General features: G+C 30.5%; 1 protein-coding gene across 4 annotated transcripts in view; it reads right to left on the minus strand.

The window, feature by feature from the left end:
• dsx (transcription factor doublesex) overlaps nt 1-18,470 on the minus strand; it is a 143,916-nt gene that overhangs the window by 88,207 nt on the left and 37,239 nt on the right. Inside the window, exons 2-4 of one of the 4 annotated variants that reach the window (XM_085189665.1) lie at nt 8,200-8,343; nt 5,313-5,394; nt 3,024-3,200 (exon numbers count right to left, since the gene is read on the minus strand). In XM_085189665.1, the coding sequence (XP_085045791.1) occupies nt 3,131-3,200; nt 5,313-5,394; nt 8,200-8,343 (296 nt within the window). In that variant the 3' untranslated portion in view covers nt 3,024-3,130. Of the gene's footprint in view, nt 1-3,023; nt 3,297-5,295; nt 5,395-8,199; nt 8,344-18,470 lie in introns of those variants that run through there. The other 3 variants (XM_085189666.1, XM_085189668.1, XM_085189664.1) reach the window with 3 other exon arrangements.

Raw genomic sequence — 18,470 nt, forward strand, 5'->3', positions numbered from 1 at the left:
TAAAAAAAGAGTCAAAAATTATTATCTTGGCATGGAGAGTAGTAATTAATGTGTGCTAATTTATTTTCCCTTTATTTATTTATTTACGTATATCATCAATGTATGTATAAGAATTTGTGTATGTTTGTGTATGTATATATATGTATGTGTGTGTGTATGTATGTATATATTGTAAAATTTATTTATTTATTTTATTTCTTTGTTTTCTTATTTATTTATTTAGTTATTTTTCGCGTCACTTTACACCGCATTATGCCCGCACTTTTAATTATATCCTTCCGGAATTTGGTTGCCTGGAAGAGATCACTTGTAGTGGTATAAGGTCGCCTTTGTGCATTTTGTTTCAAGTATTTATTGTATTGTATCTTTTTAAGTGCGCAATAACTTTGAATGAATGAATGAAACAAACCGTTTGAGACTGAATATATATGTGATACATTTCAAAATATTAAAAAAAATTGCAGATTTATTCTTGGACTTGGTTATATTTTATACTTTTTGAACCAAACAAGCGAGTCGTACGTAGTGAATAACAGTAGTCAACTACCTGCGAAGATATTTTGGTCTTCATATAAGGTATATGAAGACCAAAATTTCTTATAATAATTGGAGTAATAATTTAAAAATATTTTTAGCTTCGCACTGTATCCCATATAGCAGGATAGGCAAAGGGAACCTAGAGTTAAGACAAACCGTACCCCACCTTCACCCAAACTTTTGAGGCTCCACGTGTTGACAAAACGCCGCGTTATATAATATAGCCTTATAACTTACTAGCGGACGCGCGCAGCTTCGCTTGCGTATTTAGGGGTGAATTCTAATAAACTTTCAACCCCTTATTTGTACCCTTAAGAGGAGAATTTTTGAAAACGATGAAACACGTGTTCAATCAAATACTTTTAAAAATCTAAATTTCAAATTTTATAAATATCAGTGCCGATTTAAATTTTTTTCCATACAAACTTTCAACCCCTATTTCACCCCTTTTGGGTTAAAATTTTTCAAAATCCCTTCTTAGTGGATGTCCAGATTATGAAATAAACATCTGTCCAAATTTCACATTTCTACCATCTGCGGTTACGGCTGTGCGTGCGTCTTACCTCCTTTCTTCCTCCTCCTCCTAAGTCCTTTTATATATATAGATTATGCGGAAAGTGTGAAACGTAGTGTCTTAACACTATGTTCCTTCTGCCTATCCCGCTGTGTGCGGGATACAGCGTGACGCTGATTATCAACATATTAAATTGTATCTGCTCGCGCTGACATGTTAAGTAGGTGACTAAACCGTTGTCGGGCTTCAGCTTCAGCTCGAATACAAAGTAATTTCGAACGTCACACTTTACTAACAAAGTAAATTGGTATAATAACTCTTACAGTGCTGATATTTATGGTTGTTTTTAACGTAACTATTAAATTGATGGAATAGAGAATAGAAACACTAGAGGTAGAGTATAACGAAATTCATTTTATAATTATGTTTTAAGGGGCACAATGTGTGAATTCGATTTAAATTCAAATTCTTCATTCTGGTGTCGAGGCAAAGCGTAGCGTTGAGTTTCGCCAGTCAGTAGGTACACAATGTTTCCAGAATTCAGTGGAAAATGTAGCATAGGGTTCTCTCTGCCTACCCTGCTGTGTACAGCGTTAACCTGATTTATTTATTTTTTCTTTAAATATAATGGATGTTACTGAACACGCAATGCCTTCAGAATTCGGCAGAGAGTGTCACAGAGTGTCTTTACACTAAATTCTCTATGCCTACCGCCGAAGCCGATGTTTAGCTTGAATGCCCAAAGTATTCGAGAGATTGAATATATTCAATATTAAAAGAATTATGAAAACTGTTTTGATTTAGTCAATCTATAAAAAATCTCATTTCTCCAGCATATTTCTGTAATTCGATAATTTTTCAATACCGAAGGAGACTAGAACGAAAAATACATTTAAATAAATACGGAACATAAAATAAATATTTCAATTACATACACATATACCGTTACTTTACCATACTAGGGGGGATTTTATGATAACTTATTAAATATAACATAAATAGTACGCAACCAATAGAAAGGTGATAAGCCCACATAAATATACGCATATATTTTTTCGTTTTCGCTTTTACGACCGGAGACCACCCCCCATTTACCACCTAACACTTCCATGTCACCCGGACCCCCCTAGACGTATAATAACATTGAAGATAAACACAATGTATTTTTAATGGTCTAACAACTCTATGTATGAGGGTATGGATACGGGTAATCCATTTTGTGGTTGCGAAAATAAAATTATTTTATAATTCCATATCTATGAATGCCTCTTCATATATAACAAACAAACATAGTATATAACAAAACGTATTATATATGTATATATTTGAAATTTATATTATAGCTTGTACTTAAAATGTTTTTTTATTAGAAAATCTTATCGTTTTTTAAACATAACTAAAGAAAACAACCCATACATTAAGTAATAAATTAATCATAAAAACACCTTTCATTTTAACTCTACTGTACCCTACTCTCCCTACAATCGCAATTGGTAGTAAGTTATAGAGGTACCTATAACATAATTGCAAATGTTTATTGCTTTTCTGCGAATTCTCATATAAAATACAATTTGCGTACACGTTATTGGCCTCTTTTACAGCAGAGGCCATAACGAAGATTCCGCAGCATTTTTACAATCTATAATTATATATTATAAATCCTAAACGACTTAGTTATGGCTGATGGAAATAAATATACGCTAGGGGTCGAATTGACGCAAATTTTAAGTGCAAGGTTATAAAAATTGGCTTTTATTCCGATGTGATATTTTCGATTGGACTGTAGGTACTTTTTAGTACATATTCCAATTAGGATAATTAAATAAACATACGTTTATGTATATGTACGAATATATTAGAAATCTAATTTATGAATATATAGAAATGTAAGGAAGTATGGACACGTTGGGAACCTAAAGCATAATAAAAATGTATGTTTTAAAATTATAAAAAAAAAAAGTGATCTACTCACCCAATACTTCCCAGAAGATGTATAAAACACAGTCCATTGAGAATCGCACTGCATAGCACAGCATGTCTATAGTAAGGCGTCCACACAAACACTTGTAAAATTTTATATCATTCGCAAAACAACTTGATCGACGATGTAAGTACACCACTTATATTATTAATTTCGCTCAGCATTTTCCTACAAAAAAGAAGAGAAAAAAACACTAAAATAATTATACGGAACACTCTCGCACGGGCACTAGAACTGTCACTTTACTTTCCCCTCGTCCGGTCACTGCAAAGTGGAAATCACTACTGGTTAGTGTTGTTAGATTTCGCCGAGTACCGTTTCTTTTATCGGCTTGTTCGCAATATTGTTGCTTGTGACAATGTATTATATTTAATATGTTGTCGAGAAGAATTACAACTTACAAGGGACTACTATATAAGCTACTTATACGAATAATCTAGTGGTGTGTGTAAAATGCTGTCAATTTTAATAGTTTTGTTGATTTTTTTCAAAAATTTAACTATCATAAATACATCACTAATTTAATTCTACGCCAAAAAAATAATTTAAGTGACTAAATGTATATCTAAATGCAATTAATAATTATTAATTATAATTTCTTCTGTACTTTTTTTTTAATAATTAAGAATATTATGAATATTATAGATTTAATAAAAGTTATTTGATCTGATTGTAATAGTTTGCCTTAAAAGCCTATGGAAACTAAAGTTACCGATTAATTTACGATGGACCATCCCTACAAGTACCTACGTACCGACAAAAGAAAATGAAAAATTTTTACATTATTAGTCTTTTTATCTGCACTGGATCTAGTTTATGATGAGAAGCCATCAGTTTCTCACTTCCATATCAAGACAGGGCGTTCCTAGCAATCAAGCAATTCTGTGTTTTCTAGTAGTTAATTGTAGTTAACTACTATTAACTTTTGCAACAATTATACGGCTTGCACAGGTGTAATCTCATCAATTGGATCATTTATTCTTCAGTTATACCTACATATAATTAAAATGTTTATGAACGCTGTCTGAACGTGGAGTTTTTATGAGAAAAACTACTATTCGAGACTTTTATCAAAGGAAAAAAAGAATCCTCAAACTTATATTTTTTAATATTTTTGTCTGTTAGTCTTTAATTATTTTCAGAAATGGATTAACTAATTTAAATGCAGTTTTCACTATTCTACTTTGAATAAGTTTTCCTAAAAATTTTGTGTTTATTTAATGTCAATGGGTTCATAAATAAAAAAAAATACATAAATTGACAGAATTTCGTTCGGTAAAACGGCTGTTTTATTGAATTTGGCGAAACTTTATTTTTAAATTTATTGATATTGTATCTAAAAGATAAGACTATCAGAACACGAAAGCAATTTAGATTGGTAAATAAATAATACTGTCTTTTAAGCAGGCGATGCGACTGTAAATAGACATTGATTTTGATGACAATTGATGTTCCAATTTCAGCCTTCTTGTCTAAAAATATACTATACATAATTACAATCCAAAAATCATGATGCTATGAAACGAAAATTACCTATAGCTTTATATTTTTAAGCAGTCTTGAATTATATATTTTTTAAACTTTTTCGTAGATATTTAGAATATTTGTTGCAAATAATAAATACGACTGCCACGGGCCACGACTGCCTCCACACTATATATATATATATATATATATATATATATATATGTGTGTGTGTGTGTATAAGCATACAAAAATGAAATAGATATGTTAATTTTAAACTTCACACTTCACTGGTCTCATTTAACTAATTAAATATTAAAGATGATATATAGATGGTCTATATACGTAGACGGCGGTGGTCCTTTGAAATCTCAACTTTTGCTGATAAGTAGCAATCAATATCTAATAAGCATAGTTTGTAAGTTTCGCTTTAGATTAGAACACGCTTTATTGGTCGCGGTGACTTTTTTGTATTTTTAATTTCTTATATCATATTACGCGTGTTATACAATTAAATTTTAATAATTTAAAAGAGAAGAATTTACCTACATAAACATAGATATTTTTTATTATTGTTAGAAAATATTATAGGTTTTTTCATTATATTTTTATTATATTAAAAAAAATCCTATTTTTATATATTTCTGGCAATTAAATAAAGACTAAAATAAATCAACTAATACAATATTACCCTACAATATTCTAGAGGTATGTGTGTTATTCTGGAGTGTACCTATGTGTGTATGTACAGGGTGTGCGTGTATGCAATAATTTGCATGTTATTGAACAACTATATTACTGTATTAAAGTCCGTACTGGCGAGTCGAGTTCCGCAGTTCGTGACCGTCAAAGATGTTTAAATTGTGCTTCCTCGCGTACTCGTTGATAATCATCTTTCCTGTGGACAAATACATCTTGTATTATGAACATTCGCGTTGCGCTTTTATGCATTTTATAGAAACAATAAATTTATTTAAAAAAAATCAAATTAAAATGTAGCTTATAGAAGTAAATGATATTGAAAATATCTTGTTGTTAACTGTGCTGGTAGTAAGATCTGTTTCTACACTATCTTCGTAGGTATTCTTCGTTATTTAGTTTAGACTTACCAAATATCTAAACTAGATAACGAATAACAAATAGTGAAATTTAAAATCTTCGTCTTTAATCATAATAATTAATAATTATATATATTTATGACTTTCTATTGGACATTTCATGAAAGAGCCAACGATATTCATACTCTCGATGCATTTGCATAATGATTAATTCAAAAAATAAATAATCGTAGAACATTAACATAAAAAAAAATTAAACAATTAAAATGAGTTTCAAACAAACATAGTTTGTTGTTTCTCTATAAAAAAATATTTATGTTTACGACGAAAGCAATACCTATTTGAATTTACCAAGAAATGCGGCATATTTGCTCACGAAGACGCGTGTTCCAGTTATAGCCTGGACTATAAAATAATTTAATAAACATTTTTACTGCTGGTAATTTTATGGTGAAACTAGCTTTAAGTCTGCATGACATTAAGTATGTATCAGTTTGTAGATATTTAATATATAATTAGTAACATTTCATTATTTTAATGTCAATTATAGATATATATTTTTAAGCTCATAAAAAAATATTATATTTAAAATGACATAAAGTGATGACGCAAAACTTATATATGACAATTTATGGTGTTTGCCTTCAAATCCTTTCTTTACCGTCATCGCAAAATTTTTCAGATTATTTCTAAATTTATAATCAGATCCATCCACGCGTTAGAATATATTTGATATTTGACAATGTTCATCAAGGTGGACAATGTATATTTTGTGGATGATTCAAAAGTGCTTTTATAGTTTATTTGAATAAAGAATATTTTGAATTTGAATTTGAATTTGATGTGGAGTATTTGGAATCTTCATCTCGATGTATATCAAGTTTACCACTTATCCAAAATATGAAAATAATTTACATTCACAAACATGGTCAAAATATATCAACCTACTCGTAAAAAAGGATATAATTTTTACGTAAAGTACCTATACGAAAATAAAATATTTTTGTGGAGATAATAGATAGAGATTTCCTTTTTTAACTAATAAAATATTTAGCAAATTAACATTATAATAAAACTATTAAAAATAGAATAGTTAGTTTTCTATATAAAAGAATAATCGAGCCGTAACGTGAGGATACACAAGAAGTCATTTCTACGTCATTCTATAACACAACAATCAGCTAAGTGATTGCTAATAGTTGCCGACAGCTAATAATATATTTTTTTCCCTTTCAAGTAACTTGAACATGCAACACCGCTATTTTTTCTATGATATAATTACTATTCAATATTCATAATTAAGCTGACGCCATCGCGGTGGACTTGGGAAATGTCTGACAAAAAAAAAACCGGACAAGCGCGAGTCGGGCTCGTCCGCCGAGGGTTTCGTACATAAATTGCAGGTTTTTTTCTTTTCTGACATTCAAGCTTAGGTTAGCTCGAGCCCTTTCTGATACTTCACTAGAACTAGCGGCTTTAATATCAGGTTTTGCTCCTCTTTCAAGCATAGTATTTTTTAGGATCTAACCATAAATGTATAGTTTTCAGATTTTTTCCTGAACAAGTAATACCTGTAGATGCTAGCTGCCAAATTTCATAATTTTAACTGAATCGAAAGTATTATTTTTTATTAATTATTTAGTTTCTTAAGCATCAAGCAAATAAACTTAATGTTAAGGATTGTAACTCATATTACTCGACTTAGATGTATCTCTCTTCTTAGCGTTTCTCCTATCTTCTAACTGTTTAAAACATGTTTAATTATTTCTATTGTATAGAGTTTAAATTAAAGAAAAAAATCATAATACACAACATAAAAAAAAATTCTTCGTTAATCATTTGTCTTTTAAGCAATTTAAAATCAAATATTAATTTTAATTTAATTTTTATAATTAAATTTTATTTTATATTAAAAATAATATTATAACATAACAACAAGTTACTTTCATTTAAAATTGTAAAAAGATATCATAGACGCTGTTCCAGGCTGATGAAATACTCTATTCAGATATAACTTCTTTGCTACATTTTAACTGGTACGATTATTATAAAATAAATTATAAGAGCGCAGTATAATAAAATAATTAATTCGCTATAAGCATTATTATAATGAGGTTGTGTTTTAATTATATTAAACGTATTTTTTATATTTAATTCTATTAAATATAAAAAAAATACTGCAAAACTAAGAGATATTAGAAATATTCTAAATAAAACTAGAAAATAAATGGCCATGTGTATTTAATTATTAATAATTATAAAAAACTTTGATTATTTATATTACATATATTTGTATAAAAAAATCTTGTATTTTAACAACATTAAACATTTAATTGTTACCGAGGAATCAGTTGTATAAAATACTTATATGCGTAGGTATATAAATATTCAAATGTAACGGCTGAGTAAACTATAACACTACCTCATTATTATAAATGAAGAAAAAAAAAATTCGCAATGTACGCATTAGCGTAATTAAAAACGAGTTTCTATTGTACAATTAATAAATGAAACCCTAATTTAAAACTTAACTTACCTCTTGTTTATCATATTATATATGAAATCTAAATTAAGTTAACTTTAAAAAAATCAGCGAGGTTTTATGTTAAGAGAGACAGTTAAGTTTATCTTTGTGATTGACTTACCTTCGTCTATTTTCCTAGATGCTTCCTCCAGATCGCTGCCAGCATAGTTGAGGATCACGAGGACTAAGGGCATCATCTCCCAGGAGTAGTGAAACTTTTCCAATAGCTTATGGCAATTTTCCACTAAGGATTCCAGTGACACCACTGAAATAAAAAAAAACGATTTTATATTTCACGTTCGTACGTCATGACAATAAAATCTAAAGATGCCGTCGTAGTGCAGCAGAAATGTACCTAATAGATTTTGATATTTATAGATAGGTAGTAGGTACCTACATCTCAGTAATACGTGCAATTCCCTAAGGAATTTCTCTTTGCTTACATTAAAAATATAAACGGAGGAGAAAATAGAGTTAGTGTTTTAACATTATGTTCCCAGTTGCCTCTGCCTACCCCGCTATGTGCGGATTGCAATATGAAGTAGGAATCCCGCTGCAATAATAAACTTTACAGGAGATTGTACTTTAATAGTTTAATAGTTTGGTTTCAAATAATATTTTTTTTTATCAGCTTCACGCTGTATCCCGCACACAGCAGGGTAGGCAGAGGGAACCTAGCGTTAAGTCACTATGCCACCGAATTCAGTAGGCATTGCGTATTGAGTGGCAGAACTCAACGCCGGCGTTTACCTCGACACCAAAACAAAGAAATTAAAATATACATTTCATTTCCCCGAATGGGAATCGAACCTACAACCAGTCACGTTTAGTCACACTTTGTGCCTCTACGTCACCACTGGCCTCATATTTAGTCTGGATTACAAATACCTAGAATGAATGAATTAATCAATTATACTTAGAAAATACTTGAGAAGTTGAATGAGTTTAGTGCTACGTTTGTTTATATACATAGTCAATTGATAAAATGCCGGCCGCTTTGTAATAAAAATCCGTCGACGCCATATCTACTCGTTGAAGATCTAAATATTTATATTTATTTAATCTTCGTCTTTCAACGCAGTGTAACTACTATTATTGAGCGATTATGAATTATATAAATATTTAATTTATTAATAGTGAACTTATTTATACATGAGACATACAGACATACATGTTTTTGGGTATACTGTGATTGTTAAAATTAAAAAGTAAAAAATGAAGTAATAGATTGATATGAAAAGTATTTTTGACTTGTAGATGTTAATATAAATTACCTAAATAATAATTTAATAATAGCTTAATATATACATTTTTTTTAGTTTATTAATAAAATTAACACTAATTTCTAATAACATACCAAATAAAGATGGCGGCAAACGCTCTATGTACATTATTAGTATTATAATCTTCATATACAATTATTCTTCTTATAAATAATATTCTTCTCTATAATAAAAATGTGTTTAAAAACTTACCAATAATATATTTACTATTATACAAAGGTAAATAATATATGGCGGTAATTTTATATCAAAAGAAGTACGCGTAACAATTTTCATGCTGCACGCCGCCACCATTACTTTTTTCTTTCTTTTTTTTTTAATTTCAGAATATAAGAACATCGACTGCCAGTAACTCATACAGACAGCATTCGAATTTTAAAAATATAATTATTCATCAAAGTTTGTTACTTGTTTAAGATGTTAAAATGAAAAAATATTTTATATTTTTACTATTTTTTTATACTTAATTATTTTATAATAGCAACCCCCTTGCAGCTTTGCCCACTAGAAATATACAATTTATTTACTTTTCTAAATTACTTTCGTGTTCTATTAATATCTTTATTTTAATTACAAAGTTTACCAAAATATAATTGTGAAAACTGCACTTAAATCTAAGTTAAGCCGAATCTAAAATTAGTGTGAACAATGTAAATTTTAAAAATCATTGTTTTGGGGTCTATTGCATTGATAACTACTAATAATTTATAAGCTAAAAATAACTGTTACAATCAAAGTATTTCAAATCAAAGTCTTTAAAAAAAAATGTAATTTCATCAATTGTAGTTACATTCGTACGTAGACCTACAATTGATAAAGTCTGTAAATAAATGATATAGTTGTTTTAGCCTCAAGTACCGGAATAAATAGATGGAACACTTTTCAACACGTTACTTGCTGAGTGGAGGAACTCACGCCGCGCTGTCTTAATACCAGAGCGAAAATTTTATTTCTAACTCCACAACAGTCCCGCTTGTTCCTTTACACCACAACGTCCCCAGAATTCATTCATGCAGCAGAAGCATTCCTTCGTCGTTATTTAAAAAGGTAAATATTTTATTTGGGCATGTTAAATAAAAAATAAATCTCCTAAGAAACTGCTGAAACCTATAGGGTAGGGCAGCCATTTTATATCTTCAGCTACAGCAATCAAATTACCTATAGTACATACTGAACAGGTTATAAAGGAAAAGTCGCAATGCGCCACTTCCTCCGTTTCTGTTCGTTTTACTGCTTGGTTTAATGCTCATCTAGGGTCAGCAGAGCAGACTTGCTGAAGAATTCTTCAAGTTTTTACTTTTGGATCTAAGAAACCTCGTGAGGATGGATGTTTGTTCCAATTTCTGAACGGATTTAGATGAAACTGTACAGTAACACATAGGCTACAATTTATGTAAAGATTTTGTATAATTTAGCTAGGTACCTATTATATAACAATAGGTAAATTTAAGGCAAAGCCGCGTTTAGTAACTAGTATAATATATTTTTCTTCAGTTAGAACCTTACAGAAAGTTAATTAGAAACTATTCTATATAAGCATGTTTTGTCTCCTCATTTTCATTTTTTTTCACGCATTTTCTTAATTTTCTAAATATTTTTCATCTTAATTAGATACACTCAATGCATTTTTTTTTCTTCAACACCAAGTCTTGGCTTAGATAGTCGACACATGACTTACTAAAACGGGTAAACAAATTCCATAAATGGATATAAATCGATTTAATACTAGATTTTCTCTACATATACATAAGTATGTGATTTCAGCTTTTTAACTTCATGCAATATGCATTAATGAAAAGGAAAGGAAACGACTTAACTATTTGAAAAGGTTTTAATTAATTAATAGGTATTCTGCATACCTACATATCTGGTAATGGTACTTAAAGACAACCTCATCCTTTAGTGACTGATCTCTCCATACTATTCAAGAGTATTTACAGGATAAATATGTATAGAATTTTTCTGCTATAATCAAAATATGCCATTGACATTGAAGAGAGCAACTGTTGAGTTCCTTGCCGGCTCTTCTCAGCAGAACTGCCTTCCGAACAGGTGGTAGCTTTTTGTTTATATGTTCATTCAACGATTTAAAAATGTTTACAATAATCTATTTGAATAAAGAGAACGCGTGTGACTGACACGCGACGATTGTGGGTTCGATCCCCACTCGATCACGAGGAAGTGAAATATTTATTTACGTTTATATTTCCATTTCTTCGCTCTGGTGTCGAGGCAAACGCGGCGTTGAGTTCTGCCATTCAACACGCAATGCCTCAAGAATTCGGCAGAAAACGGGTAACGGAGTATCTTATCATTAGATTCCCTCTGTCTATCCTGCTGTGTGCGGGATACAGCGTGAAGCTGATTTGAATAAATCATATTTTTAATCTGAATCTCTAATTTTTCAAGTAGGTAAGTATATAAATATTTATAAGAACACTGGCAACCCTAGGTGTTTTCGCGTTTACGACTTCCGCCACGACGTTATTTTGCTAAGCTGCTTACTGAAACACATTTTAGATCGGAACGTTATCAAATATTTATGGCGTCTACAACTTTAGTTTTCAGCACCTAAATCTTAATACAGCGTCGTTGCGAATGCTCTAAAATAATTATATTTTTCATTTAGTTAATTTATTATTAACTAGCGGACGCGCGCAGCTTCGCTTGCTTATTTAGGGATGAATTCTAATAAATGATAAAATATGTGTTCAATAAAATATTTTTAAGATTTCAAATTTTATAAAAATCAGTGGCGATTTAAAGATTTTTCCATACATACTTTCAACCCCTTATTTGCACCCTTATGGAAAGAATTCTAGAAAACCATGAAACACGTGTTCAATTAAATACTTCTAAGAGTCTGAATTTCAAATTTTATAAGAATCGGTGCCGATTTAAAAAATTTTCCATACTAAACTTTCAACCCCTATTTCGCCCCTTTAGGGTTAAAATTTTCCAAAATCCCTTCTTAGTGGATGTCCAGAATACGAAAGTAAACATCTGTCCAAATTTCACGTTTCTACGCACAGCGGTTACGGCTGTGCGTGCGTCTTACCTCAGTCAGTGAGGACAAGTCCTTTTATATATATAGATTATTAATATGTATGTATGTAGGTATATGTTTTTTTTTATGGAAAAAGGACAAGGCAAACGAGCGTTCGGATCACCTGATGATGATCACCGCTGCCCACGACCCCGTGCAGCACCAGAGGAGGTTCAGGTGAGTTGCCGACCTTTAAGGTGGTATATATGTGTAGGTTTATTTTTATATTGTCGTATAATAATGACAAGAGGTGCACTGCCTCTTCCCATTTAATTAATGATCTCCTCTACCCCAAGGTTGCCTGGAAGAGATTGCTCAGGCCATAAGGCCGCCTATTGTACTATCATATCAATAATTATGAACATCTTTGTAATTGTTATAAAGAGTATTACTTTTACTTTACTTTACTTACATGTAAAAAGTAATAATAATAATTTTTAACAATATATAAACACAAAAAAGCCTTTAAAACGATAAAAGATTTACTAAATTCAATAGATACTGTTTTTTTTTCAGCTTGACATTGAATCAATAAAGAAAGAAAACATAGCAGGCTAGGTAAAGGGAACCTAGTCTTAAAACATTCCGTTCTCCACTTTCTGCAAAACTTTCGAGGCATTGCGTAATGAGTTGCGGAACACCGAGCTTTCCTTGTAAGCAGAACGAGGAAATGAAAATATTAATTAATAATTCTTTCACCCGAGTGGGAATCAAATCCACAACGGTCGTGTTTACAGTCACACCCTTGTACCACTGCACCAAGACGACCACATTTCAACACATTACTGCTATACATCTATAATATCCAAAATAGAGATAAATTACCAAGAAAAAATAATATTCTAGCTTGCTCATTTCACTGAGAGATCAAACACTTACAATATGGCCGTTCAGCGTCGACAAGTCACTACACTCTACGTAATAAATCTTTACAGACACTAAAACATGATGGACTTTAGAACTAAAGACATTTAACTTTGGTGTTTGAAGACAATAATTTTATGCCCCTGTAACTTGACGGTGTCAGCCACATGGGGGAAGGGGGGGGGCAGCCGTGCCTTTGACAGTAAATTATATGACATCCGTACATAAAATTGTCACTTTTGTCCGTCTATTTAAGTGTAATTCTTTGTACTTAGGAGCAAACTAACTACGCTAACAGCCAATGGTGTTAAAATTTTATTGTCAAGATACAATGGCCATTGTGGAGTTTAAGTTCTGCAGTTAATGGGATATTTTTAAAGCGTTTATTTGAGGTCGTGGTGCGGGGCACAAGCGTGTGAATGTAAAAGTTGGGGCAAAGTGCGGCGTTAAGTTCCGCCACTCAACACGCAATGTCTCCAGAAATCGGAGGAAAATGGTGAAATGGTGGTGGCTTAAAGCTAGGTTCCCGTAAAAAAATATACTTACTGTAGGTATTTGAACTACCTATGAATATTCCACATTTTTTGCCAATTTCAATGTCTTATGGCGTGAGCAGCATTTAAAGCTGAGGTTTTAATTATCACTTAGGTACCTTCTATCCAATCTCATTAAGCACAGTTTGCATAAAAAATATTTTAGAAAATTACCAACGAATTAAAAATAAGTATATTTTATTTAATTTTATCTTCTACAAAAATATCTTTATCAATTATTCAGTTTGATATTTTAGCTTATTTCTTAATAATTAGGAAAAATTGTTTACTATTACCGTTGTTACATTTTTCTCCAATCTACAATCAATATTCCTTGACTAATGATCTTATTAATATCTTCGGAACGAATTCAACAAACAATTCTCAAAGAAAAGTGTAGATATATTATACCTACATATTTCCAGTTTAAGATTTTTAGAAAATATAAGATTTATCGTAATAAATAGGCTTTAAAAGGTTACAATTATTCCTAATAAGAAAGTTTGGAACGAGACAATAGCCATTGTTCATTTGGTGTACAAAGATGGCGGACGTGTTGTTTATGTTTAGTCTATGTTTTAACATATTGAATGTTATGTACGCTATTAGACAGCTTTTAATGGTGCTTGCGTTAGTCCCGAGGCCAGTGGCTTATAGTATCTCATTACCTATCTGCTTACGAAACTAAATACAGTGGAGGTCTCAAAAAGGTACCTAAGTACATCTCAATAAATATATAATATTATTTATTATTACTTTTTTAAAAAATATATTTTACTAAGTTTTTATATGAAAATATTAATAGACAGAGTAATTATAGTGGAGAATAGAAAAGTGGAGAGGTAAATGATAAATATCTTATAACAGACTATTTTTAAAATGCTTGTTAATTGAAATATTACAATGTCTAATTCAAATTTAATTATTTTATGAATGATACTCATTATACTCATTCTACAAATTATATAAATAAGTAGAGCCCTGTGAAAAGGTACTACTATTTCCAGCATAACATTACGGCTTGTCCAATTAAAACAAAGAATTTGCTACACCTATATAAATAAATAGATATATCTAAATAAAAATTCAATTAAAATACTCCATAAAAACACGGAAGAAATGAAAAAAAAAACATTAATAAATCCCACCTTTTCGACATAAAACTAATACTATAACAAAGCGACCTTGTAGTTTCGCATCTATTTCTAATAATGATAGCAAATACATACATAAATAAATTGAAAAATCAAAAAAATAAATATCTAAAAAAAAGCGATAATAAATCAACATAGCTTAGACGCGTCCGAAAACGTAATAAAACGTTTACCGTTATAACTTTATAAGCGGGGCATCTGGCCAATGAGTGCGCGCGGACACGCCTACAGCGCTCGCGATTGGCTGCCCACTTTGAATATAGAACCGCTTTTTTTTCTCTAACGCCCCACGTAAGCTCACATTTTTACCGCTCAACGCTGAAATTCGCTTGAAATGGTAATGATAGGACGTTTTCTGTTAAATACTAAGAGGAATAGGGAAGTACGTTCCTGAAAAGCGTGATGTTTTGGGTAATAATTTTGGGGTGAATTATGAAAATATTGTTAACACGTTTAGGCTATATTAGAATAAATAATATGATTCATTAATATTTATATCTTTGTTTACACAAATAAAATGTTATACCATTTTTAAATAAAATATATAGTCACTGGCACGAATATAAAAGATTTGATGTATTTTTTTAGTTTAATAAAAAAAGTACTTAGATCTTAGGTAGGTACATGTAAATGTCAATTTTAAAAAATACCAAACTTTTTCTATAAGAAATGTAAGACATTCATTCCACCTTAGTTTATCACCTACTTAGGTATATATAATTTCTATAACAAATATTTAAACTCATCGTAATTCTGTCAGGTAGCCATTCAAATTGACATATTCAAATATTTCCCCAATTATTTGGAAATACTAATCCCGCCGTATTCTGAAGGCATTGCATGTTGAGTAGCGGAACTTAACGCCGATTTACCTAGACACCAGAGCGATGAAAAGGAAATATTAAATATTCCTCCTCCTCCTCCAAAATTTCCTCGAGTGGTAATCGAATCCACAGCCTCATTGTCGATCATGTTAATATATATGTATGTTGGTATGTAATAGGCACATACCTTGCGAACTGTTAACGTATTTTATAGACGTAGGTATACTAACCATTGCTCACATCGCGATAGCCTAATCAGACTAAATCAGCTAATTGCGTAACAGAAACAGCAATAACACTAAAACTAAATGCGGTACTGTAATAAACGAGGCACAATACACATTTGAATTTTATATCTACAGATTGGAGAGATATGTAGGGATTCCTTTATATTTCTTTCCCATTGTAAATTTCTAGTTTACGTTGTAAACTAGAGTTATATTGTATAGGGTTATCAAATTAGATGTTACATGGATTATAAAGGAAAGAGAGATCGTTCATACATATCTATAGGTACGTAGAGTCCTCTCTCTCTCTTTTTTCTACTTTCTCCCCGAATTCCAGGTATTGTGTGTTAAGTGGCAGAAATTAATCCTGCAATTTGGCTTAACGAAGTGAGGGAAATGAAATTAACTTATTGCCCTAATAATGGATGCATAGAGACATCTTGTTTCAGATATAAAATTTTGCACATATTCTTTTAGCATTTTTCTATTGTAGGTACAATAGATAGCAATTTTAGTCTGGCCAGGTCTTTATATTCGCTCATATAAATATATTACATATTCTACCATCTGGGTTCTATCTTTCAACTTAATCAACACACCAAGGCGAATTTTTAATATAGTAATACCAAATCTTTAAAAGCTAATATTGATAGCTATTATTTGAAATACAAAAATGAATAACCTAGGTATAGGTAATATGATTTATGCACACGAATACCTAAGTCAATAAATCTTTACCGCCGCTTACATTGTAAGTACAATTAACGAGAGAATTATGGGGGTCATGAAAACCCCATAAATCCGCCATAACGTCGCAAGGACGATTGTTAATAACCATAGGATACGACGCAGTAAATCTACTCGCAGCTAGAAACTTCTAAGCATGTTTAGCTATTGGAAAAATTGTTAAAAATATAGGTATTAAGAAAATTGCATCTTCAATATGTAAGTAAAAGACGCAATATAAAATAAAACTAAAAAAATGAAATTCTGTCCTACCTACTAACAAATCTAGACTTTACTTTAGATATTTTATTTCGTTATATTTAAAATCTTACAATATTTGAGAAACAAGTAAGTAGATACGTTACATAGATACTTATTTAAAATTTAGTAAGATATTTAAAAAAAGTAAAAATTTTCAAGTTATTAGGCTCTACAGTGATTAAAATTTAAAAAATCGTCGTATTCGTCATTTTTGTATACAATTTTTTATCATCGTTCTAATAAAAAAAGTAAAAAATAAAAAAAAACATCACAATAGACGGCCCCTAATTTGCGTACTTGTGTTAGTTTAAAATAATCAATACAAAATTTTGAAGCATTCTTTTATAATGTTTTTTAAGCGTGTTATCCGGCCATTATTGTAAGGTCAGAATACTATTATCTTAATTATTTATTAATAATTTCTTTTCAATTGAATGACAGGTAAAGATCTCAATGCCACGTTAATAATGTCACGATGGTTGTATAATTTAAATAAATTGAATTGAAATTATTTTATTTATTAAATTTTTATCATATAATAATTAAATATAATAAATTATTATATTGTTATTATTATAGATATAATTAGTGAATAGAATTACAATAAGCACCTACTTATACCTAAATTTTGCATAATTTGTCCAACTATACTTATTATATTTATTAGAAATAGGATCATTATTTCAAAAGTTATTTTTATTTTATAGTCTAATTATACAAAATCATTACATAAATTGTAGCCTATGTGTTATTCTGATGTATCTATAGGTATACTGTATAGACTATGTTTATTACTTTCTGTAAAGTTTCATCTAAATCGGTTAAATCTTTTTTTACGTAATAGTGAAACGAACATTCATATTTATAATATTAGTAAGATACAACTAGCTTTAATGACATATATATTTTAAGCTTCATCCTGTAACCCGCACATAGCAGTGTAGACAGAGAACGGGGGAACTTAGTGTTTAGACTCTCCGTATTCCATTAACGTAATTCCGTTTCTCACATTCCGCTGAATTCTTGAGGCATTGCATGTTAATGCGTTATTTCAACGTTTTACCTCATTAACAGAGCGAAGAAATGAGAATATTAAATATTTCATTTTCCCGAATTGTACTCGTACTAACAACCGTTGCCTTAACAATCGCACACTAGTGCTCCTGTGCCATAACGACCTCAATCTCTAAAAATTACTTACATTGAATAGAAAATACAAGTTTTTCATAAAAAAAATTTGAACCCATTACTACTAGCTATATTCACATTTTCAACATTAATTAAACACTTACTGTTAAAACAAAAACAATAAAACTCAAATAAACATTGATATCAATAAAATAACTGACGAAGCCATTCTCCACGTCCGGTCCAATGATATGGGGCATAAGGGGGCCATTGAAAGGCACGGTTAGTGCCAACATTAGGTAGTTTGTGAGAAATACGTGACTCGAGCAACGGTTAAGAGGAAGTG

The sequence above is a fragment of the Heliconius melpomene genome, chromosome 8 (assembly GCF_056956725.1).
Source record: "Heliconius melpomene rosina isolate 202511_hmr_F chromosome 8, ASM5695672v1, whole genome shotgun sequence".
In the NCBI taxonomy this organism is placed as follows: Eukaryota; Metazoa; Arthropoda; class Insecta; order Lepidoptera; family Nymphalidae; genus Heliconius; species Heliconius melpomene.